Genomic DNA, 24,389 nt, shown 5'->3' with positions numbered 1-24,389 from the left:
GTTCTACTCCTGTTTTGCCTTGGAGAGATGGAGACCTTCTTAAGGTCTCATTTTTTTTCTGAAGATGTTAGACCAAATAATTTCTAAAGGCTTTAAAAAAAACTGTGATTCCTTGATTCCATGACTCACTGAATATTTTCCTACAAAGATCATTCAAACAAATGCCTTGTATCTTAATATGGCATCAAATAATTGCTTTTCATTATATGAATACCAGGTAATCTTCAGTGATCTGCTCATCATACTTTATTTTTCAAGTAATCAGCCCCAAATGATCTTAATGTATTGCAAATTCATTTTCTAAGTTATATAAATACAGATTCATATTCTTAAATTATGTGCAAATATGCATAGAGAGAATAGGCATAAGATAGAAAAGAGACACTATTCTGCAGAAAAATTATCTTTTAGTGAATCAAGCCGTGCTCATTTCTGGCTGAGTCCAGAAACCCCAAATCTCTTTTCTTTTATCTATTGATTTTTTTTCCACTTATGATAGCTTGTAAACAACCATTGCCCAACTGACTCAAGGTCATACTTTGATAAACAAGTACCTAAATATTCAAGTTACAAAGCTTATGAAACTAGATACAACCAATGGTTGATTTATGGACACTTAAGACCAAAGTAACAAAATGTTCTATTTAAGTTTTAATTTAATGTATATAAGACACCCTAACATGAGCACAAGTTATTATCAGCTGCCATTGACATTTAGCAGACTCAACATTTTCCTAAGTGCCTAAGACCATCTCTGGTAATCAGTTACGAACTGAAGACTCACTTTAACTGGTTTGGTCTGAGGAATCAATCTCGAGCTGCTTGTGTAAGATGAAAGCATTTTGACTCCTTGCCCTGTGGTGACTAAAATGAATAAACAGGCAAACCTTGAGTTAATGAGTGACCTGAGGCTGAGTTCCAGGGAGCAGTTTGTCTCTGGAAGAAATCTGGCTCTCCCTTTTTTGAGCTGCCCTCTGCTGCCCATCATTTGCATTTGCAGAAAGACTTGGGCCTGCCTTGCCAACTTCCCTATCTCCTTAGAGAATAAAGAAACAGATTTGTATATTTTATAAAAGTGCCTTTCTTTATTTTCTAAAAAAAAAAAAAAAAGAGTTGTCCACTTTACAAGAAATTTGTCAGAAAGTAAAACTGACCTTAAGTAGATTTTGTTTTTGTGCAAATGTTGCATAAAAAAATGAAGAAATGGAAAGAGAAGTCAGAAAGAATGACAAAATGGCCTAAGAATTAACCAGCAAAATGTTCAGTAGATTTTTGTGTATTGTTCCAATGAACCATCATAGAGCAGATGTTAATAGTGTGACTTACTTTGCCTGACGAGAAATTGAGTCTGGCTATGATGTGGGGACAAACCTGCCACCCACTGGCTATGATGTGGGGATAAACCTGCCACCCACTCAAGACAATCCATTTTAAAGCATATTGTTGTGCTTTTAAATGTCACTGAATTGCATGCCAGAGCCTCAAAAGAACAATGTGTGCACTTTGAAACTTTGCACACAGATGGAAAAATACTAATGACTCTAAGTTATCACCCCCAGTGTTGTTAAAAATAGATAAGCCATTGATGAAAGCCTTGTGTGTACTTCAGTGAATAAATGTCCTTTCCTGTCTTTTTTGCTCAAGCACAATATTGTCATTGCTGGGATAGTGACTTGGCGTTCCATGTCCAGGTCTAGCTCCTATCACTGCCACTGAATAAACTATATGGACCTTTAAATTCTGGCCACCAATTTTTCTCACTGGGTTGGCCAAAAATATTTCTAGGATTTCTTCTAGCTCTGTCTTTGATTCTCATAATCTAAGTAAAATCCAAGAGTTCATGTCTAAGGTCCAGGTACCCCACAGGAACACATTGCTGACCTGCCCTTGACCTGCCCAGTGAACTCTGAAGACAGTGTGTCTATAAAAATGCTTAAGAGACAAAGTCAGCTCCATTCCTTCAGCCCAGATGAATTTACTCCTCCCCCCTCCTCTTCCTTCCTGGTGTTATGTACTTCTAGGCTTTTTATTCCTTCTCCCCAGGGCCTGTTATTTCTCCCAAGTGTTAATCATGCCTAGTAGCAAGAAACAAAATTATTTTTTAAAAATGAACTTTAACCCTGCAAAGAACTAGTCAAATGTTAAATCAGGCACAGATAACCAAGCCCAAGTTGAGGATCACAAGTACACCCCACTGAGAGATTTGCATGCTTAAAGATTTAAGCCCATATTCACTCTTTAATTAATATGGTGGCCATCTATAAGTTCAAGCTATCTTTATTACTAGGCACCAGAGGTCTTAAGGAGAAACTTAAAAACACAGAATTATTTTTTCAGAACTTATGATCCAATAAAAAATGAGATTTGTATGATTGACAGATTTGTCATCTGCAAATCAAACAGGATTTCTCTGCCTAGACTTTTGCTTTTTAGGAAGGTGATATTTGGTCTGGGACCCCCATGGTATCTATTTCAATTAAAGGGAAAAGATAGATAAATAGAAAATAGGATGTTTCCAAAGGTTTGGGCCTTTGAGAATTCCACAAAATGCCAAGAATAACCACTAAACCTAAATTTTAGTGAAAATAATAAAACTATAATGTATTCAGTAGTCTGATATTATGGCTCTGAGATGTATATAATTCATGATACAATAGGCTGGCAGCTCTTTTATCCACATCAATTTATTTGATTTACGCTCTGATTTCAATTAACAAAGCATTGAAAAATGTAAATTGGAAAGGCATATCCTGTTGATATGGTGTAATCAATGAACAGAGGGACTCTCAGATTATCAAGGCATATTAACTAATTAACATTTTACCTTCTGCTGTTTAAAAAAAAAACCTCTAAAAACTTTGGCAACTGAAGGAGTAATATCAAACATAAACTTAAATAGTTGTGGTCAAATTATACTCACCTGGATAAATTTCTGAGCTTTTCTGTGCACATTTTGCATTCTGGTGGGAGGGGATCTTTTTATCATGTTATCTAAAATTGAAAAACTATATGGCAAGAATACCTCTGAAAAATGATTTGTTTTATAAATTCTTGGGAAAAATGAATTTTGAAATTAATTTTAGAAATAACTACCTCCCCTTCATGTCCTAATAACCTTCCTTCAAAGCTGCTTGTAGTTTAGAAATGAAACATCTCATGCTTTGACTGTTTTTGGTGGCATATTGGATGTATTTGTCATAAGTCATTTCTGACTTTAAAGTAATCATTGTATTATTTTATACTATATTGCCGTATGTGGTTCAAAAACAGTATAGGCCACACTGAAATATATAATCCTCGTGTTATAAAACTCATTATGTAATAGAAATGAAAATTATTTAATGACTTAGAATCTATCCATGTGTAATTTCAAAATGATTATGTTTATTACTGTAAAATAAGACTAAAAAATGTAATCACATATTTCTGTTGAAACTGTGAATGTACTAATTTTTCCTTAATCTTTGAAGTAGTATCATATGCCACTGTACAGCTGCTCTGGGGTGTTCTGTGTTTAAAGTACAATCCAAGAACTATTTAAACATCAACTTCAACCCCTCGGCTTTGCTTCATGTGACCACTGAGTCTTGAGTGTTATCTGCATAATGAGGCTTACTTTTGTGCTTCATCATTCATTTTGAACAATGTAGGAGTCTCATGTGGAAACCAAAGCGATCTAGACCCAACCCATTGCAAGATCGTGTCTTCTGCAAAGCCATACTGAAGTGAAGCCTTCACCATAATGGAAGGTTCCATATTTTCAAAGCTACCACTACCTCTGCTTGTCTTCTCTCCCTAGAAAATGCCAAGTAAAATCTTTCAACATTAAGTGGCAAATTAGAAGTGATTGTTAAATACATTGATGACGTTGTTTGCTTCTTGACATGAGAATGCAACTTCTAATTCACCACTTTGCAGGCTTATGCTAGGTTTTCTGAATAACCCTTTTTACATTTTTATATTTTATAAAAACTGGCTGATGAGTAAACTTCAGAAAGAATACATAGTCATAAGATTAAAAAAAAAAACAATAACAGAGTGTAGAGTTTTTTCCTAACTATTAAGTCACCTTAAGGTGGTTTCCCAAAGCCATGATAATATATGTCATTATTGAAAATACCCAGTTCAGTGCCTGGCTTAACAAATGTTTATTTCCTTTGCCTGCCTTTCGTGTATATTTTTTTAATGGAGAAGAGCAGAATTATACAGCTGAAGCAATTTCCTTAAAGACTTTTTGCTGCTAAAGGATCCATAATCAGGAAATTTACAAAATAATTCCCCTAAAACTCCTAGAAATAAATGTTTTCTTTACTTAATGTTATCTATCAAATATATTATGATATGGGGAAAGTCAGTCATTTATCAGAAATAATCTTGTTTTGATTTTAAAAACTTATTTTCTTTATGCCATCATTGTAATATCTATTTTTTCCTGTTTAGCCTTTAATAATTATAGATTACACACATCTGATTTGTTATCTTGCACTTTTCATTCTATAAATCTTTGGTTATTGCATACCATGCTTCCCGTTTTCCATGGATTTATTCTTTTATCTCCTTCCATTTTCTGGGGACTACACGGACGGTTAAATCTTTGTCAATAGTATGGGAAATTATGCTAACTGCTATTCTCACACCTTCATTTTTACTGCATGCCAAAAACAATGCTTGCCAAACAAAATCTTAGACATCCTAGTACATTGTGGTCATTATATTTCTATTCATGTCTTTATAAAAATACCCAGCCTAGTGTCCGGCTCAATAAATATGTATTTCCCTTTTTCCCTTGCCTATCCTTCTTTATTTTTTTAAACTTGAAATGGGGATGTGCAGAATAACATATGTTGGGCTAAAGCAATTATCTGAAAAACTTTTTGTTGCCGACAGATGTATAATCAGGAAATTGTTTCTTTAATGGGACCAAAATAAATTTCTTCATATACCTTCATCCTGCCATAAATTACCAGACAAGATTCCCTTCCTTTACCTAATCCCTGTCATATGAGAAGCTGCAAAAAATAAAGTGACATGGCACTGGGCACAGTGGGAATGAGTAAGAGAATATCACTTAAATATTGTTAAATAAAGGAAAGACCAAATCATCAAGAAAAAAGTAACCCTTTGAAGACTATAATTCATTGATATTACCAATATATTTTTGGAAAAAATCCATCAGATGAAGTGTGAATGGATAACCTCTTGCTTTGAAAAAGATCTAGATCTAAAAAATCAACTAGAGTTCATGCTTCTGTTGAATTATGAGACAACATGGAGGTTTGCTTTACAAACTCTCCTCTGCCATGTCCTAATTCACTAATGCCGTGTCTTATTGAGGAATTATAAACTTCTTCCCTACATGAATACTGGGATCTAAAACTTGGCTTTAGGCAAAGAAACTTTGACTCTCTTGTTCTCTTGGAACCATTTGCCTTTAATTCTTGGGCCCATTTGTATTTTTAAGCTACAAAATGTGCACTGTCAGCCATCAGACACAGGCTTTCTACAATTAGTGATGAGCTAAGGGATGTAGTAGGGAGCTAGTTTTCCAAAGTTAACTGCATGTGCTTTCCTCAATGAAAATGGAAATTCTGTACTGCCACATCTTGCCAGAATCCCATATGAAATTTTCACGCACTTACATCTTACTGACCAAGTTTCACACATACCAAGTCTCCCCCATTTTTTAGAACCGGGGAGATGCAATTTTCATCTTGGGGTGATGGAGCAAGATGGGAGTGAAGAGGAGTGAAAGAAAGTGTCATTGAAAAGCCCCCAAAAGGGACCTCCCTGGACATGGGAAGAAAAAGTCCTAATGATTTTGAAAATCCCTCCAAAGCCTGCAGAGGAAATCAAACCCATTATTAATGCTGTAAAATGTATTCTGCTTTGGAAATCTTGACACCTAAAGTTAAAATTCTTTTATCAATAACCTCCTCCACCCACACTGTCCATCAACTCCTGCTTCCCATACAAATGTTAAGCATTTTTCTCTTGTTGTGATCAGGTTCACATTAAAATGTGTGCTTATAAACTGACTTGAAGCACAGATATTTTTATGAATGCTATAAAATATTTTTTAAAGAAAAAGCTAGAGGATGTCAGTCAAATAAAACACCACATGGATGTGTGTTGGCGAACACTGGCATAAGAAAACAGAGCTCAGGAATTTTTATTACTGTATTTATAAATGTATTTGAAAGAATTTGCAAGTGCCACAGGTACATTTTTAAGGTGACACATTTGCTCCTTATAAAACATTAAAAATTACAAGGCGAGCTTAAATGACATTTGCCAGTAGTTTTACTTTACAAGATGAACATTGATATTGTTGCTGAACTATGTAACTTTATGATGCATTTTTCAATCCTTTTTCAGAGCAAATGCTTTTGCAATGGTAACAATGCCTACTTTAAGTTGACTTAATAAATTATTTCTTGAGCAACGGCTTTTGGAGGGTCTTTTATACATATATGTATGAAACTTGGATTATATGAAAAATAGAATTTGAGACATGTTTTTTCTTTGATTCAGCAAAACTTCTTGGGACACATTTTTTTAAAAGAAAGGGGGAAATGACATTCTAAACCTCTCTGGTAATAAAACACGCAGACACATGCTAAAACATTTATCTTAGGACACTCATCCTTGGCATTTTATTGTTTTTGTTTGTTTGTTTTTCTGGGCACAAATTTCTTTGCTCATATTTCAACACCTTCTCTGATTTTCTATTCCTACTAATTCTAAGTCAAAACTAAACCTTGCTTCCAACTTAGCTAACTTCTACATCTTCTCTCTGTACTGCCCTCGTGTCTCCCTGGTTTTTATTCATTTGCCAGATCTGAGCTTTGAAAGTGCAAACAGGCTTGGAAGCACCCAGAAATTCCTTGGATCTTCTCCTGGGAGTAACCAAGAACAATCAAAAGGAAAGTTTCCAAAACCAAGTTACAATCAACTTCCCTAAATAAAGCTATAGCCTCAAATCTCAGTGCCAAAGACTGACTTTTTTGGTTGTTGTTCACTTCTTTCTACCTAGAATTACTCTGCATCTTCACTTCAAACTCCAACTGTGATTTAATCCTCTTTTATGATCTTTCATCTGTTGCCTAGACTATTTCATAAACACTTGAAAATTACACTAAAATCATAGCAAAGATCTATTTATGAACATCAAGTTTCATAAATATTAATATTTTCCTTATCTGTTCCATATCTTTTTAACAAATGAAACATCATGGGTATGTAATTTATATCCCTCAACAAATTCTATTTTCCTTGATGTATAGCCTTCCTGTCTATTTTTAAAATGCATTCACCTCCTAACTATAACTCTGTATCCATACATAATATATATAATTAATTATATGGAATGTTTATGAATTTTACTATTGTACTTATTATGAACCTTGATTTATTTCCATGCAGCATTAGGTTTATGAGGCACAAATAACTTCAGTTTGTTCTTTCTATCTGCTGGGTGTACACATACGTGTACACAATTTATTTATTAATGTTATATGAATCAACTTTTTATTTCCACTATTTTAAATGCTTGTAATGAGCATTCCTATGAAGATTTCATTTCTCCAAGATATAAACCCAGAGGTAGCATTGTTGGGTTGTATAATGACATACCTTAGCCATTCCTAAATATTGACTAATCGCTCTCTCTCCAAGGTAGTTGTACAATTGGACACCCCTGCCATGAGTGTATATTTTCCATTTCTCCCCATCTTTGTCATTACTTAGCGCTGTCTAGATCTTTTTATTTTTGACAATTTGATGAACATAAAATGATACGCTGTTTTTATTTTAATTTTCATTTCTTGTATTTGAGTATCTCACCCTTTATCTGCTTACCTTTTATGAGAACTTTCTGGGATTCCACATATGTGGAATAAGCCCCATATTCCACATATGGGGCTTCTTTTTCTGGTTTGTCTATCTATCCCTGCTCTTGTACTCCACTATTTTATTATCATATCTTTTGCAAGGACTTGCTACCTGGTAGATTAATTCCCATATCATCATACCCTTCCTCAAAATTATTCTGTTTTTACCTACTTACTCATCATGTGCATTTTGAGACAAGCTGATACAGTTTCTTAAAAACTTGTGCTGGAAACTAGATTGTCTGGTATTAAATTTATGTATTAATCTCAAGAGAAGTTACATATTTATAACATTATGTCTTTCTAGTCATGAACATGGTATATCAATCACATTATTTATATTGGTCTTCAATAAAAATTTGTGTTACTCTTCATTAATGTTTCTATGTGTTGTACTAGATTCATTCCTAGGTACTATGTAATTTTTGTTGTTATTGTAAATGCCATCTTTTCAAAAACTGTCTTATTCTAAGCAGTTGTTGCTGATCTGTAAAAACATCCACTGGTTTTTTAATATTAATTTTTCATGCTGCAACTTTATTGAACCCCAATAATTAGTTCTTATAATTTGTATAATTTCTTAGGTTTGTCCATATTTACAATTATGTTATCAGAAAGTAACAACTTAGATATTTTTTGTTTATCATTCTTCTCTTTCTTCATCTATTTCTTAGGATAGCCCTTTGAGAACAGTGTTGAATAGAAGCAGAGTAACAGAAGAGTCATTCTTTCTTGCTCTTGACTTTAAAGAGAATGCTGCTAAATGTTCACTATTAAGTGTAATGCATCATGTGGGTGTTTACGCATACCCTTACTTATATTAAGGAAATGCCTTAATATAAGTTCTTTGTTTGCTAATAGTTTCTTCTAATGAATTGGTGTTAAAAGTTCCTATAATTTTTTCTACATCTATCAAAATGATCACATGGCTTTTCACTGTTAATTAATTAATGTGTTAATTTAATTATACAGAATTACTTTAGAGAATATTTTTATGGTTAAATTGCATTCTTGAAAAAAACTTCACTTTTTCATGATGTACTTTTGCAATTTGCTAAAATTTTCTTTAGAATTTTTGCATTTATGATATTCATTTTTTTGCTGCTTGAGATAGAATTTCCTCAGGTGATTTAGGCAAGTTAAAATATTCTAGGATTGTGGAAATTCCTATTTCTTACAATTCTATCAGTTTTGTTTTATATACTTTGTGAATATATTGTTAGATAAATATAGACTTAGATATTGAACACTCCTAATGAATTATTTTTTTATTGTTAAATATAATTGTTTCTATCCTTAATGATTCTGTTTGTCACAAAATTCACTTTTTTCTGATACTAACATTGTTAATGCAACTTCTTTGGGGTGGGAAATCTCTGTTCCTTTACTTTCAGTTGTTCTATGTCATCATATTTTAGGTGTGCTCTATGAACTGCATGTAGCTAGATGGTTTTCTCTTTCTAGTTAAGAATGTTATCCTTTGGGTGATTAGACAATTCTCCTTTTCTGATTTGATGCACCCTTCCTTTATTTTTCTTCTTTAATCTGAATTTTTAAATCAGCCAATTCTTTTTAAATTTTGATTTGTTATATATGACAACAGAATGCATTACAATTCATATAACACATATAGAGCACAATTTTTCATATCTCTGGTTGTACATAAAGTAGAGTCACATCCTTCGTGTCTTCTTACATGTACTTAGGGTAATGATGACCATCGAATTCCACCATCTTTCCTACCCCTATGACCCCTCCCTATCCATGACCCTCCCCCTTTCCCCTTTGTCCTATCTAGAATTCATTTAATCCTCCCATTCTCCCCGCACAGCATATTATAGATCAGAATCCTTAAATCAGAGAAATCACTCAGCATTTTGGGTTTTTGGGATTGGCTAATTTCACTTAGCATTCTATTCTCCAGCTTCATCCATTTACCTGCAAATGCCATGATTTTATTCTCTTTCGATGCTGAATAATATTCCATCGTGTATATATGCCACATTTTCTTTATCTATTCATCTATTGAAGGGCATCTAAGTGCAAATCAGAACTACTGTAAGATTTCATCTCACTCCAGTCAGAATGGCAGCTATTATGAATACAAACAACAATAAGTGTTGGCAAAGATGTGGGGAAAAAGGTACACTCATACATTGCTGGTGGGACTGCAAATTGGTGCAGCCAATATGGAAAGCAGAACGGAGAATCCTTGGAAAACTGGGAATGAAAACACCATTTGACCCAGCTATCCTACTCCTTAGTCTATACCCAAAGGACACAGCCACATCAATGTTTATGGCAGCACAATTCACAACAGCCAATTCTTTAATAAGAACTGGAAACAACTAAAGATCCTTGTCAGATAACTCACTGTGCCTGAGGGCCACAAGTGGTAAGGGCAGCTCTTTCCTCATGAAGAGATAACCCCAGTCATAGCCAAGCTCTAAGAAATCCCATCCTGCTGTGATTGGAAGAAATAATTGTGCATTGGTTGTAAAGTTCAAAAATATGAACCACTGGAGAATTTAGCTGTTCAACTGCTAAGATGGGCTTAGCTTCAAAAAAAATTTCTGCCATATATTCTATCCAAGAGAAATTCATTTGAATTTGTCACATTTCCCTTCTAAATACAAATCTTCCTCAATAACAATTTTCATCAGGCATCTGCCATAGCCATTATTGAACAAAACTTAAGCATTGTGTGTTAAACACTGTGTTAGAATATAGCAAGCAATATGGATGCACTCTAAGCCCTCCTGGGAACTAAAATCCAGTGGGAAAGCTAATGAAATCCATGTAGCCCTATGTGTCCCAGATGGCTTTTTACAAGGTAATAAGTCCAGGTATTCTCATGAGACTTTTGTTCAGTCATAATGAATAAATGGGAGGACTTGGATTTTGCACCATGTTTCAATAAAATGGGTGTTGCATGAACCTTAATAGGTACAGTTTCTGAATCACATCTCCACTTGGTTATTCTCTTCTTACACACCTGTCAATCTCAATCTGAATGCCCCATGCACACCATTCTTCATAGTCTATTTTGAAATGGAATAACTATAATGAGGTTTCATGTAAATTACATTTTACCTGAAATTCTTTTTTTTTCTTTTTTTTAATCCTTTCCTTCAATTCTACAACTCCTAAATGAATTAGAAGATGAACAATTTGAAAAGACAGTTGTTTACCCTTCTAAAGTCTTAACTGAATCCTGCACTTTTATGGGCAGAAGGCCTACAGGCAAAAAAGCAAAGTTCAGTTATGTTCAGGACTCAACTAATAAACCACTGATTAACCTGTATGTAAAAATTCTCCCCTTCAATTATTAACATAACAATGCTTTCCCAGTTGAAAATATTTTTAAAGGACAAACCCCAAAATTTTCCTGAGTGAAGAAATATATTCTGAGCCTTCAAAGTTATTCAATCTCTGAGAAACAGAGAACTTCAAGGGATAGAAAACAATGAAAACTCTGCTCCTCTTATTTACCATTTGTGTAAACTGAGATAGTTCCTCATCTCTGATCTTATATGACAAGGAGCAAATTATATACTTGACCAGCCCAAAGAAGAAACAAGTGAAGAGATTCAGCCTCTTATATTTCCTTATAACTAAAGAGATAATTGGAATTTTACTGTGAACCTTGGGTAAGACTTGGAACTGATATTCCAAGTAGGCTGAGAATTAAGATCTAGATGAAATTTAAATTTTCTCCTCATCCCAATTTTCAGATTCAATGCATATCATATAATTCTATATAGGTCAAAAGAATGAACATCTTGGAAAACAGTTTTTTTATAATATTAGTTGAACTATAAATTGATGCCATCTTACTAGGGTGCATTTAAAATGTTTACAAATTTTGACCTAAGGATGCTTCTTGAAAGAACTTAAAGAAAAAATAATTAGTCAGGTACACACAATTCTATGTCCTAGGATGTTAGAGAAAATCTAGCTACCCATGAATAGGGACTTGGTAAATAAAATATAGAGAGTCTTCCAGTTTCAATTTCAACATGAAAAGAGCTTGAAATTTATCACTCCCATTATTGCAATAAGAAGAAGATGGATAAATTAAAATCAATGACTTTTCTTGGAGCCACCAGAAAAGTGAAGTTTCAAAATGAATTATGACTCTGAAATCTAGAGACAGGCAAATGTTAAGTTGCAGACAAGATCTGCTTACCAGAAAGGGAAGCCACCGAGGCCATAAATAGTAAGAGCACTTAAATAGTAACTTAAGAAAAATTACTAGCATGAAAATAAGAACTCTCTAGTTGCCAAGGTCAGGGGACCCCCAAACCTTATGGAACATCACCAGATCGTGAAGATGAAGATAGCTTCTTCACTCTGGCCAAAAAAAAAAAAAAGAGTAATCACCATTATGCAACATGCTCAGAGCCTTCACTTTAGCAAGGATGTATTCTTCAAGGGAAATGTCTTTGCCCTATGTTGGGAAGGGCATTCTTCCTGCACTAGGCCCTTCTAGTCTGTTTTCTCGCCCAAAGTAGAAAATCCAAAGTATTCAAAGAAATACCTTGATTCCAGGAAAGAAGGAAGGAACAGGAATGTTTTGCTTTATATTGTTTTGTTTTTAAGTTGTACTATCAGACAAACATTTCTGAAGGTCACAGTCCAGAGACACAGACCCACTAAACACTGAGACTAGTCCCATTTTAGGTCTTTAGTTATAATAATGGTGGTTTATAGCTAAAAGAGCTACTGACTCCATTTTAAAAAATTTTTTTAATTAATATTTTATTTATATATGACAGTGAAATGCATTACAATTCTTATTACACATATAGAGCACAATTTTTCATATCTCTGGTTCTATACAAATTTGTGTCTTCATACATGTACTTTGGATAATAATGTCCATCACATTCCACCATCATTTCTAACCCCTTGCCCCCTCCTTTCCCCCTACCACTCCTCTACCCTATCTAGAGTTCATCTATTCCTCCCATGCTCCCCCTCCTTATCCCACTATGAATCAAACTCCTTATATCAGAGAAAACATTTGGCATTTGGTTTTTTGAGATTGGCTAAATTCACTTAGCATTATCTTCTCTAACTCCATCCATTTACTTGCAAATGCCATGATTTTATTCTCTTTTATTGCTGAGTAATATATATGCCACATTTTTATTCATCTATTGAAGGGAGTCTAGATTGGTTCCACAGATTAGCTATTATGAACTGTGCTACTGTAAACATTGATGTGGTTGTGTAGTATGCTGTTTTTAAGTCATTTGGATTTAGACAGAGGAGAAGAATATCTGGGTCAAATGGTGGTTCCAGTCCCAATTTTCCAAGAAATCTCCATACTGCTTTCCATATTGGCTGCACCAATTTGCAGTCCCACCAGTAATGTATGAGCATACCACATCCTCGCCAGCATTATTGTTGTTTGTCTTCATAATAGTTGCCATTCTGACTGGAGTGAGATAGTATCTTAGAGCAGTTTTGATTTGCATTTCTCTAATTGCTAGAGATGATGAACATTTTTTCATATATTTGTTGACTGATTGTATATCATCTTCTGAGAAGTGTCTGTTCAGGTGCTTGGCCCATTTATTGATTGAATTATTTGCTTTTTTGGTGCTTAGCTTTTTGAGTTCTTTATATACCTTAGAAATTAGTGCTCTATCTGATGTGTGAGGGGTAAAGATTTGCTCCCAAGATGTAGGCTCTCTATTCACCTCACAGATTGTTTCTTTTGCTGAGAAGAGACTTTTTAGTTTGGATCCATCCCATTTATTGATTCTTGATTTTAATTCTTGAGCCAAAGGAGTCTTATTAAGGAAGTTGGGGCCTAATCCCACATGATAGAGATTAGGACCTATGTTTTCTTCTATTAGAAGCAGGGTCTCTGGTTTAATTCCTAGGTTCTTGATCAATTTTGAGTTGAGTTTTGTACATGGTGAGAGATAGGAGTTTAATTTCATTTTGTTGCATATGGATTTCCAGTTTTCCCAGCACCATTTGTTGAAGAGGCTATCTTTTCTCCAGTGCATGTTTTTGGCACCTTTGTCTAATATAATATATTGTAATTTTCTGGATTGGTCTCTGCGTCCTCTATTCTGTACCATTGGTCTACCAGTCTGTTTTAGAGCCAATACCATGCTTTTTTTGTTACTATTGCTCTGTAGTATAGTTTAAGGTCTGGGATAGTGATGGCACCTGCTTCGTTCTTCTTGCTAAGGGTTGCTTTAGCTATTCTGGGTCTCTTATTTTTCCAGATGAATTCCATGATTGCTTTTTCTATTTCTATGAGTAATGTCATTGTAATTTTGACTGGAATTGCATTAAATCTGTATAGTGCTTTTGGTAGTGTGGTCATTTTTATAATATTAATTATGCCTATCCAAGAGCAAGGAAGATCTTTTCATCTTCTGAGGTCTTCTTTGATTTCTTTCTTTAGCATTCTTTAGCATTACATAGATCGTTCACCTCTTCCATTGATTCCTAAGTTTTGTTTGTTTGTTTGTTTTGAGGCTATTGTAAATGGGGTAATTTTTCTCATTTCCCTTTCTGAGGATTTGTCACTGATACACAGAAATGCATTTGATTTATAGGTGTTGATTTTATATCCTGCTTCTTTGCTGAATTCATTTACTAATCCTAGAAGTTTTCGGTGGAACTTTTAGGGTCTTCTAGTTATAGAATCATATCATCAGCAAAAGTGCCATTTTGAGTTCTTCTTTTCCTATGTGTATCACTTTAATTTCTTTCATCTGTCTAATTGCACTGGCCAGTGTTTCAAGAACTATGTTAAATGGAGAAAGAGGGCATCCCTGTCTGATGGCATCTTCTATTTCGCCACTTAAAATTTATATGTTTAAATTATGTATATCATCCTGATTCACTTTGGGCAAATTATATGACTTTAGAAATTTCTTTATGCCAGTTTTTAGAGGGAATGCCTTCAATTTTTCTTTAGAATGATGTTGGCCTGGGGCTTAGCGTAGATAACCTTTATGATGTTGAGATATGTTCCTGTTATCCCTAATCTTTCTAGTGTTTTGAACATGAAGGGGTGCTGTATTTTGTCAAATGATTTTTCTGCATCTATTGAGATGATCATATGCTTCTTATCTTTAAGTCTATTGATGAATTACATTTATTGATTTCCATATGTTGAACCAACCTTGCATCCCTGGGATGAATCCCACTTGATCGTGATGCACGATCTTTTTGATATGTTTTTTATTCAATTTGCCAGAATTTTAATGAGAATTTTTGCATCTATGTTCATTAGAGATATTGGTCTGAAGTTTTTTGTTTGTTTGTTTGTTTGTTTTTGATGTGTCTTTGCCTGGTTTTGGAATTAGGGTGATATTGGCCTCATAGAATGAGTTTGGAAATGCTCCCTCTTTTTCTATTTCCTTAAATAAATTGGAGAGTATTGGTATTAGTTCTTCTTCAAAGGTCTTGTAGAACTCAGCTGTGTATCCGTCCAGACCTGGGCTTTTCTTGGTTGGTAGACTTCTTTCTGATGGTATCTTCTGTTTTGCCACTTGAGATTTATGTTTAAATTGTGTACATCATCCTGATTCACTTTGGGCAAATTATATGACTTTAGAAATTTTTTGATGCCTTCAATATTTCTATTTTATTGGAGTACAAGTTTTCAAAATAATTTCTAATTATCTTCTGTATTTCTGTAGTGTCTGTCATGATATTTCCTTTTTCATCATGTATGTCAGCAATTTGAGTTTTCTCTCTCCTTTTCTTTGTTAGCATGGCTAAGGGTCTGTCAATTTTATTTATTTATTTCAAAGAATCAACTTTTTGTTTTGTCAATATTTTCAATTGTTTCAATTTCATTGATTTCAGCTCTGATTTTGATTATTTTCTCTCTTCTGCTTTTGGTGTAGATTTCTTCTTTTTCTAGGGCTTTGAGATATGATAATATTAAGTCATTTGTTTGTTGACTTCTTCTTCTTTTAAGGAATGAACTCCATGCAATGAACTTTCCTCTTAGAACTACCTTCATAGTGTCCCAGAGATTTTGATATGTTGTATCTGTGTTCTCATTAACCTCCAAACATTTTTTTAATCTCCTCCTTGATGTCTTCTGCAACCCATTGTTCATTCAGTAGCATATTATTTAGTTTCCAGGTGTCGGAGTAGCTTTTATTTTTTTATATTATCATTGATTTCTAATTTCATTCCATTATGACCCCAATTCATTTTAAGGAGGAAGTTTTAGGGAACCTCAAAGACAACAGGGGATACAAAAGCAAAGAAACTAGAAGTTAAATCCTGCAGCACCTACAGTTGGAGCAAGCACTAAATATTGCCTGATTCCTAACCAGATTAACATAAAATCTCACCCAAAAAGGTTTATTTGCCTTAGATGCTATTATCAAATACAACATGATCAGCTTTTATCAAACAATTACAAGGGATGATAAAATGTTGGGGAAAAAAAACACAGTCTGAAGAGAAAAAATAAGCACCAGCTGCAAACTCAGATATGACACAGGTATTGCAATTATCAATATAGAATAAGTATGATTACTAAATTAAAAGCTCCAATGGAAAAAATACACAATGTTATACAGATGAGCAATATAGGCAGAAAGATAGACATTCCAAGAAAGAACCTACAGTACATGCAAGTAATCATAAATTCTGTAACAGGAAGAAGAACTTTGATGGGCTCATCAGAAGATGATGTGGCTGAGGAAAGATTTGTTAAGTTTAAAAACTCGCAGAAACTTCCCAAGAAGAAATGCATAAGAGAAAAAAGAGGAGACAAAAAAACCCTCATAACAGAACCTCAAAGAACTGTGAGATGATTTCACAAGGGGTAATATATGTGTGATTGAATTATCAGAAGGAAAAGAAAGAAGAGAGCAGGAGAAATATTTGAATAGTGGCTACTATGATCTGAATGTATATATCCCCCTAAATTTACATGTTGAAATCCTAACCTTCGAAGTGGTGGTACTGAGGGGTTCTTGGGGGAGGATGGCATTCTCATCCATGAGATTCTTACCCTTACCTAGAGGCCCTAGCAAGCTGCTTGCTCCATCTGTTATGTGAGGACATTCAAAAGTGACCTCCATGAGAAACAGGCCCTCACCAAACACCAAAGCCCAGGAGAGCTCAACAGCTCACACCAGACTTCAGGAACTCAAAGTCTGCTCCCCACAGTCTAACAGCCTGACAGACTGTGCTTCCCAGAGAGAGGCTATGTCCTTTGGCCTCACTGACCTGGGTCACTCCTGCAGGAGTTGACCAGCCTGATCACACAACCCCCAAAGCAGAATGGGCTGGGAGTAGGAAGTTCAGGCAAAGGGAGACAATTCACATTGAATTTAAAATGCTCTCTGTGCTTACCTACTGCCCCCATCTTCTGTGGGCACTTGGGGTAAAAAGTTTGTTTCCCAGGTGTTGGTAAAGAATATAACCAAGTCAATTGTTCTTTCTGCAAGATCAACAGGGTCTATCCCTCCCCACTTCCTTCTCCCCTCTAGATCCAATTACCTTGTCACTATCCCCCTTAAGTGTGCCAGGCAAAATGAATTGACTCTCATTTTTTGAAATAATTGGAAACCTCAGAGAGATGAACTCATAGCAACCTGGTTACATCTTAAAAACATGGCTCTGAGTTGGGTAGGGAGGAAAGGACAAAGATGATATATTGCATAAATTGAAAGTGCATTCACTCCAAGCAATGCACATTTTCCAAGAATAGATGCCAACAGAAAGATATAAACCCACTAAATAGTTGCCTATGGAGATTGGAGTTAGAAAGAGGCCAGAGTGATGAATGGTAAATTAAAACACTAAAAATATCATAGAAATAAAGCACCGTAACTCCCCAGTTCTCAACCCCTTGCCTCATTCAGGCAATTAAGAGGATCCATATATACCAGGTCCTTACTAGGCTATTTGGTACCCTGTCCTCTCTCCCTTTGAATGCTTCCTTCCCCATTACTCTTTTCTCTTTTCTCTAAGACCCCCAAACCAATTTCTTTATTCATTCACTTTCTAGAGATCCTCTTCCTGGCACTCTTATTGACCTCCCTGATTTCTCAATTTCTAGACCCTTCAAATACATCCTGATCTTCATCCAGCACCCATCACCAGCCTCCTGCAGAGAGAAGCTTGACCTAATGAGAACCAGCTGGAATATAGGACAAACAAAACAAGTCCAAACAACCTTTGCTTTGTTGAACCACCTGGCCTAGCCTCCTCTCTCTTCCATCTCCCTCCTCCCCTCCCCCTTCCCCTTTCCTCCCTCTCACTCTCCCCTCCTCCCCTCTCCCCTTCCCCTTTCCTCCCTCTCTCTCACTCTCCCCCTCCTCCCCTCCCTCCCTTCTCCTTTCCTCCCTCTCTTACTCTCCCCCCTCCTCCCTCTACCTCCCCCACCACTTTCCCTATTTCTCCTCTCTTGAGGCACTACTGCAGGCGATGACAAGCCCTGGAGCTAACCCAAGGCCATTGGCAGTCACCAGCCCAGGACTCCCCTTCTAGAGCCTCATCCCCCTCCTAATCTCAAAGTCCAGCTGGTCAGTGTGCAGCTGGAGCCCATTCTCCCACTGACTTGCTTCCACAGGAGTTTGCTTTCTGCCTGGGAGAAATGACTTCAGCCTGGAGACATCTGCAGAGAGCCTTGTGCCTGGAGACCTCCTCTCCCAGGACCTCCAAGTTGTGTCCCTCCCTGAGCCGTGAGTGGAAACCATGGGGATATGGGTCAGCAAGAAGGGAAGGCACAAACTCTGGAGTCTGTTGTCTGGGAATTGGGAATGTTAGAGCTGGATGGGGTCTTAGAAAGTGAGCATGTAACAGTGATTTCCAATCCTGTCTTATGCCGTGTCCCCTTTCCATAGACAATATTTTCTAATGGCCCCTCTGTTCTGAAATGAAATCCATGGATAATAAAACCTGACTATACACAATGTCAAAGTGAGAATGGCATGCTATCTTAGATGTATTGTAAAGAAGTAATCAAGGGAAAGCAATTCAAACTAAAGCATTAAATTCAATATATAGATGCCCAGGGATGACCATTTTAAAGACATATCCTCACAAATTTTTACCTTGCCCCTAGGAGGTGCCCTCACCCCACAGCCACCCTATTACTGACAAGGAGACTCAGAAATGCAGTAAATTTGCCCAGAGTCACCCAGGCACACCAGGACCAGACCCCAGGCTCTCCCCTTCTGCTCAGACTCTCTTCTTTCTGCAGCAGAAACAGTAAATGTGAGAAGACCTGAGGCAGCCAGACATTGGTGGAATTCTATCCTACGTGCTGGTGATTTTCACATGGATCTTGATTCCTTAGAACCCCACTACATCCTAACCACTTGCTTCTTGCAAACACAAGCTTAAGCAGCTGTCTGTATGTTTCTATGCCAGAGTAGCATCTTGTGCCCCACATGCCCCAAACAGTCAAAGGGGACCATTTTCCATTCTCCATGATGGTCAATTTTGTATTCATTTTTCCCTGGTCTTTCCTGTTTCTCTCTCCTTGCTTCCTCTCCTTTTTCACACCCCCACCCCACAATTGCAATTTTGTGAATATCTGCCTGATGATTTCAACATATTATTTTTTTTCACCTTCACAAAATCTGGTCAGTAAATACCATAAACCCATTCCACAGATGAGGAGACAGAAGAACAAAAAATAAGAAGAATTGTGGTCAAAAGCAAAAGCGTGGAAGTGACAATTTGAGATTAAAAACCAGATCTGTCTGACTCCAAATGAAAATGATCCCACCATGCCCAATTTTACCCACACTCTTTCTTTTGAGTTAGAATTCTCTTTTCCCTAATTCATAAGGTTTTTCCAGGACATCATTTAACCCCATTTTCTCAGAAGGAGTTAGAATTATACCAGAGTTTTATGCTCAGTAAGGGGAAAATTATGCTGAAAGTACCAGTAATTCACAAAGTGAGCGATAATGCTCTCTTCAATTGGCCCTTTCCCCTTTTCTACCCCAACCTCTGAGCTGGGCTAATGGTAACAGCCAGTGACTTAGAAATGGCAAGTGAGGCTTGGTAACTAGAGAGGGTTTTTATTTTGGTTTTGTGTTGTTGTTGTTGTTCTTATTTTTAATCTGTAATTTTTATTTTTTATTGATACAACAGTCATACATATTCACACATATAATTCCACACATATACACATTCTAGAGTGATCAGATCAAAACAATTGTCATTTCCAGCTCCTTGTCATCTCTTTCTGTTTGGAGCCTGTGAACTCCTCTCTCCTAGCTCCTCATGACATTTAGGCTGTGGTGGACTATGTTCATCCCACTGTGCTGTAGGACACCAGAATTCATTCCTCCTGTCTGTTTTTTGATACGCTTTCCCCAATCTCCCTTCCTTCTCCTTCCCACCTTCCCAGCCTCTAGTAATCACTGTTCTACTCTCTTCTTCTTTGATATCAGTATTTTTAGCTTGCAGTTTGGGGAAATGATGTGCAGTATTTGTCTGTATCTAACTTATTTTATTATTTTACTTAATTTGATGTCCTTTAGTCCCAATCATTGTGCAGCAAATGACAGGATTTCATTCTTTTTATGGTTAAATGCTATTCATTTGTATATACACCACCTTCTTTTAATCTATTCATCTGCCAGTGGTCATTTCAGTTGATTCTATAGCTTGGCTAGTGTGAAGAGTACCTCAATAAACATGGGTATGCAAGTATCTCTTTAACATGCTGATAACATTTCCTTTGTGTTTGTACCCACAAGTATGACAACTAGATCATATAGTAGTTCTATTTTTAGTTTTTTGAGAAACCTCCATACTGTTCTCCCACAATGGCTATACTCACATTCCCACCAACAGTGGATAAGAATTCCCTTTTCTTTACATCCTCTCTAGTATTTATTATTTCTTGCTGTTTTAAAAACTAGTCATTCTAACTGGGGTGAGGTGACACCTCATGGTGGTTTGATTTGCAACTCTCCAATGAGTAGTGGTGTTATGCATTTTTCATGTACTTTTTGGTGCCTAGAGATCTGATCAACTCATTGGGAACTGCTAGATGCAGTTCTACCAAGCATACTACAAAGAAATAATCTTGTAAACTTGTGCCACATAGACATGAATGCCACATTCTTCACATAGTCTTTCAAAAAGTTTTGGGGACTTTGTGTCTACTTGCTTGTCTACTATACCTATAAATATTTCTGCTTGTGTTTGTTCATCCAAATGCACACTCATAAAACACACACTTGGACTTGCACAGAACACTAGCACTTGCAATAAATGCATACTTCTTGAGCACCTACCATGTGCAAAATGTACATTCAAATTACTTGAGCATCTATTATGCACATTGTTGCAGACATGGCCACAATGAGCAAGATAAAATCCATTTTCTTGTGTATTTCAGAGGTGAGACAGGCAAACCAAGATAAACAAGTATATATATTTTTTATATTTTAATCCAATATAAAGATACATACTATGAATAAAAACAAGTCAAGTTAAGAGAATAGAAAAATAGAATGAGGGATTGAAGCAGATAAGACATCCATGTGTTAAGTGTTGTCAGATATGCAGAAATAAATAAGCCATAATTATGTAATAGCCACATATCTGCTATATGATATTGATATACACAAAATATTCAGCCTTGCCTATCTTGATAGGTACAACCACTTTTTGCTAAAGATGTTTACAAAGTTATAAAAGCAATTTGCCTTCAGTATAAAGAATGGAAAAAATTCTTGGTGTGCTGTTTGAAATTGCTAAGGCTGCAAAATTTATATAGTTTCTTGGTAGGTGGGGAATGTGCTCCAGGGTGCTGTTTTCCTAACATAGGTCCTCTCTCTCACAAACGAGGGGTGCACAGGAGAGTGCATACATGGTAAATAATGTCCATTTCCATAAGAAAAAGAAATTAAAATTAGCCCCAAAGGGAGGCTTCCTGCTTGTACCCCTCACTGATCTCAGAAAAGGCCCACTTCCCAAAGTGGGTAAAGGAAGACCCAGCAGTCCAGAATCAGGCAGATCTCTCTTGCTTGTGAACAACTATAACTTCAGCAAAAGGGCATGTGTCAGGAAGACAAGAAGGAGCAGAAAGAGGGAGAAGGGGCTGAAATCACCCATAGGAGGTTGAGGAGGTAGACAGGACTGGGCATGAAGAGGGGTCAAGGAGGGCCAGGCAGGAGTAGCCATAATACGTGGAAGAAATAGCTTGATAAGCATTTCACTGGTGGAAGGCAGTTACCTGGTGTTTTGCTCTGAATACATAAAATGGGGCAGAGAAATAAGAGTGTTACAGAGTTTGTCAGGGACTGGATGATACAGAGCAGCAACAGAGAGTATCCCCTGCAACTGAGAGACTGTTTATAAAGGGGAAAGGATCTGGAAGCTCCAGTGCAGGAGAAGGGTGTGAGAAAAAATAATTCTCCTCTAACCAGTCACTGTACCTCACAGCTCTGGACCCCAGCAGTTTCAACAAGCCTCCATGGAAGGTAGGTAGCTCAGATTCTCAACCGTGTGAGGGTCCCCAAAACTGGCAAGGCCTCACATTTAATGTCATTGTCTCAGCTCCAAGGCAGGTAGATGGTAAAAATATGCCTTTCCTAACTCTTTGACTATCCTAAGTATCAAATAAGATACCATATGAGACAAGTGCATTGTAGTTACCTAAGATGCTGGCAGAAATCAGATATAATTAGCATTTTAATAAAGCACATTGCACGCCTTGTGTGTTTTTCAAGCATTTTGTAAACTTATTCTTTTTATGAGGGCGAGGAAGCCCTTGGTAAATATACTCTATCTCAGTTGAAAACTGATTGTAGATGTTATAAAAATCTTTATCATTACAAAGAGAATTTCCCTGAAAATTTCCAAAAGCCCACAAAAAAAAATTGATTTCTCTCATTTATCTTGCCCAACAGTTTTACTTACCATTTTGATGTGATTTCAGGAAAAGAAAGCAAAATTAAATCAATATGGTCTGCTGTGAATTCTCTGTGAGAATTAAGCAACTGAGAAATTAAACCTAATTGACCTTTGTTATACTAGAGAGATATTATTCCCTGAATTGAATTCTCTTTTAATGTCTTGAGCTATATGTGTGAACTGAAGTAGAAATTGTTGAATTGGATGAAAATCAGCAGTTGTCATTTGTGTTTATTCTAAAAAGGCAATATCAGATCAGTTAAAACAATAAAAAGAAAGAAAAAATACCTATTTAGAAACAGACCTGGAATTCAACTGCATTAACCCAAATCTCAATTATCCCTTCCCCCACCCAACCCCTTCACACCCATACCTACTTGAACATAGGCACCTGCACAATTTCCAAGAATATGAGAAAAAGCTTTATTAACCCTCAGTTCTTATCCTGGAAACACAGGTTATTTTGAATAAAGACTGCATATACTTATCTAGATATTTAGATTTAAAAATTTTTTTGGAAAACAATAAAAACTAAAGCATTTTCATTTTTAAGCCATCAATTATCATTATCATTACAATAATTTTTGAGTTTTTGTTTATTAAGTGGATGGTATGAAAGGAAAGAGATTTTTCGAGTATTTCATAGATTTATTTTACTTATTGACTAATTTTTTTCTCCTTGATTGTTTGTTTTCTGCTCTCTTCCTTCATCCTTTCTTTCATTCTTTCTTTTTTTCTTTCTTTCCTCCATTTCTTCAGGCACAATTTCATGTATTTTATTTACAGACTTCATGCCACCATCGTATGATTATCTCCTGGGTGCATGAATGAATGAATGAACATTTAAAATTCATGCTTTCTTTATCAAGTCTTTCCAACTCTCTTCCTCCACCAGCCTACATTCATAAATCCTATAACCTTGGAGTCAAGAGAACATATAACTTCTTCAATGGGAAACTCCAATTTTACAGATAGGAAAATGAGATAAAGTAAAGGGATTTTGAATTCTCAGAAAGTCTCAAAAAAAAATTTCCATCTCAGAAGAGTAACTAATGCAGAGAGGCACAATAAAAAGCTTTTCAAAAGGTGAAATTCTCAGAAATCCTAAGCTATTCTTTTGTCATTTCTATGCACAGATAACTAAAAGCCACTTGCTTTAAAGTAAGAGCAAATTAATGACATTAGTGATTATTTAGAACTGAAAAGTGAGTGGGATCTCTTTGAAAGAAAATACATTCAGAAGTGCTCCTTTCCAGCTTCATTGAAAAGCACAATTGTTCACTTCATTGAAAAGCACAATTGTTTTTAAATCCAAATGTGTTTCTCAGGACTGTGACTTCACAGTTGGTCATGCAAAACATGGGCATGTCATTCAGGCTCACAGACCTTCACACTGCTTAAGAACCATGGCTTCCTCAGCAATTTCTACCTGCAAAATTATCTTGATATTGATCTTGGATCTTCACAATTAGGAGCATTCTTCTCCAAGAGCACTTACAAGCTCTCCAGACACCTCTTTCTGCTATGATTGTCTCTGATTCCATTATCCCATCCTACTGCTACAGAGAAGTCAGAGTCTGCGCTGGCAGGAAAGTGTGAATGTGGCCA

At 36.0% G+C, this 24,389-nt stretch overlaps 1 protein-coding gene across 2 annotated transcripts in view; it reads left to right on the top strand.

Annotated features, from left to right (window-relative positions):
* Positions 1–18,492: 18,492 nt before the first annotated feature.
* Positions 18,493–24,389, top strand: part of AGXT2 (alanine--glyoxylate aminotransferase 2) — a gene marked incomplete at both ends in the record, with an annotated part of 43,367 nt that continues 37,470 nt past the window's right edge. For both annotated transcript variants that reach the window (XM_081302405.1, XM_081302404.1), the window contains one exon: positions 18,493–18,580. In XM_081302405.1, coding sequence (XP_081158531.1) covers positions 18,493–18,580 — 88 coding nt within the window. The remainder of the gene's footprint in view (positions 18,581–24,389) is intronic.

This window comes from Spermophilus citellus, assembly GCF_964194105.1.
Source record: "Spermophilus citellus genome assembly, chromosome: 1".
In the NCBI taxonomy this organism is placed as follows: domain Eukaryota; kingdom Metazoa; phylum Chordata; class Mammalia; order Rodentia; family Sciuridae; genus Spermophilus; species Spermophilus citellus.
This window is presented reverse-complemented; position numbering and strand designations above follow the sequence as displayed.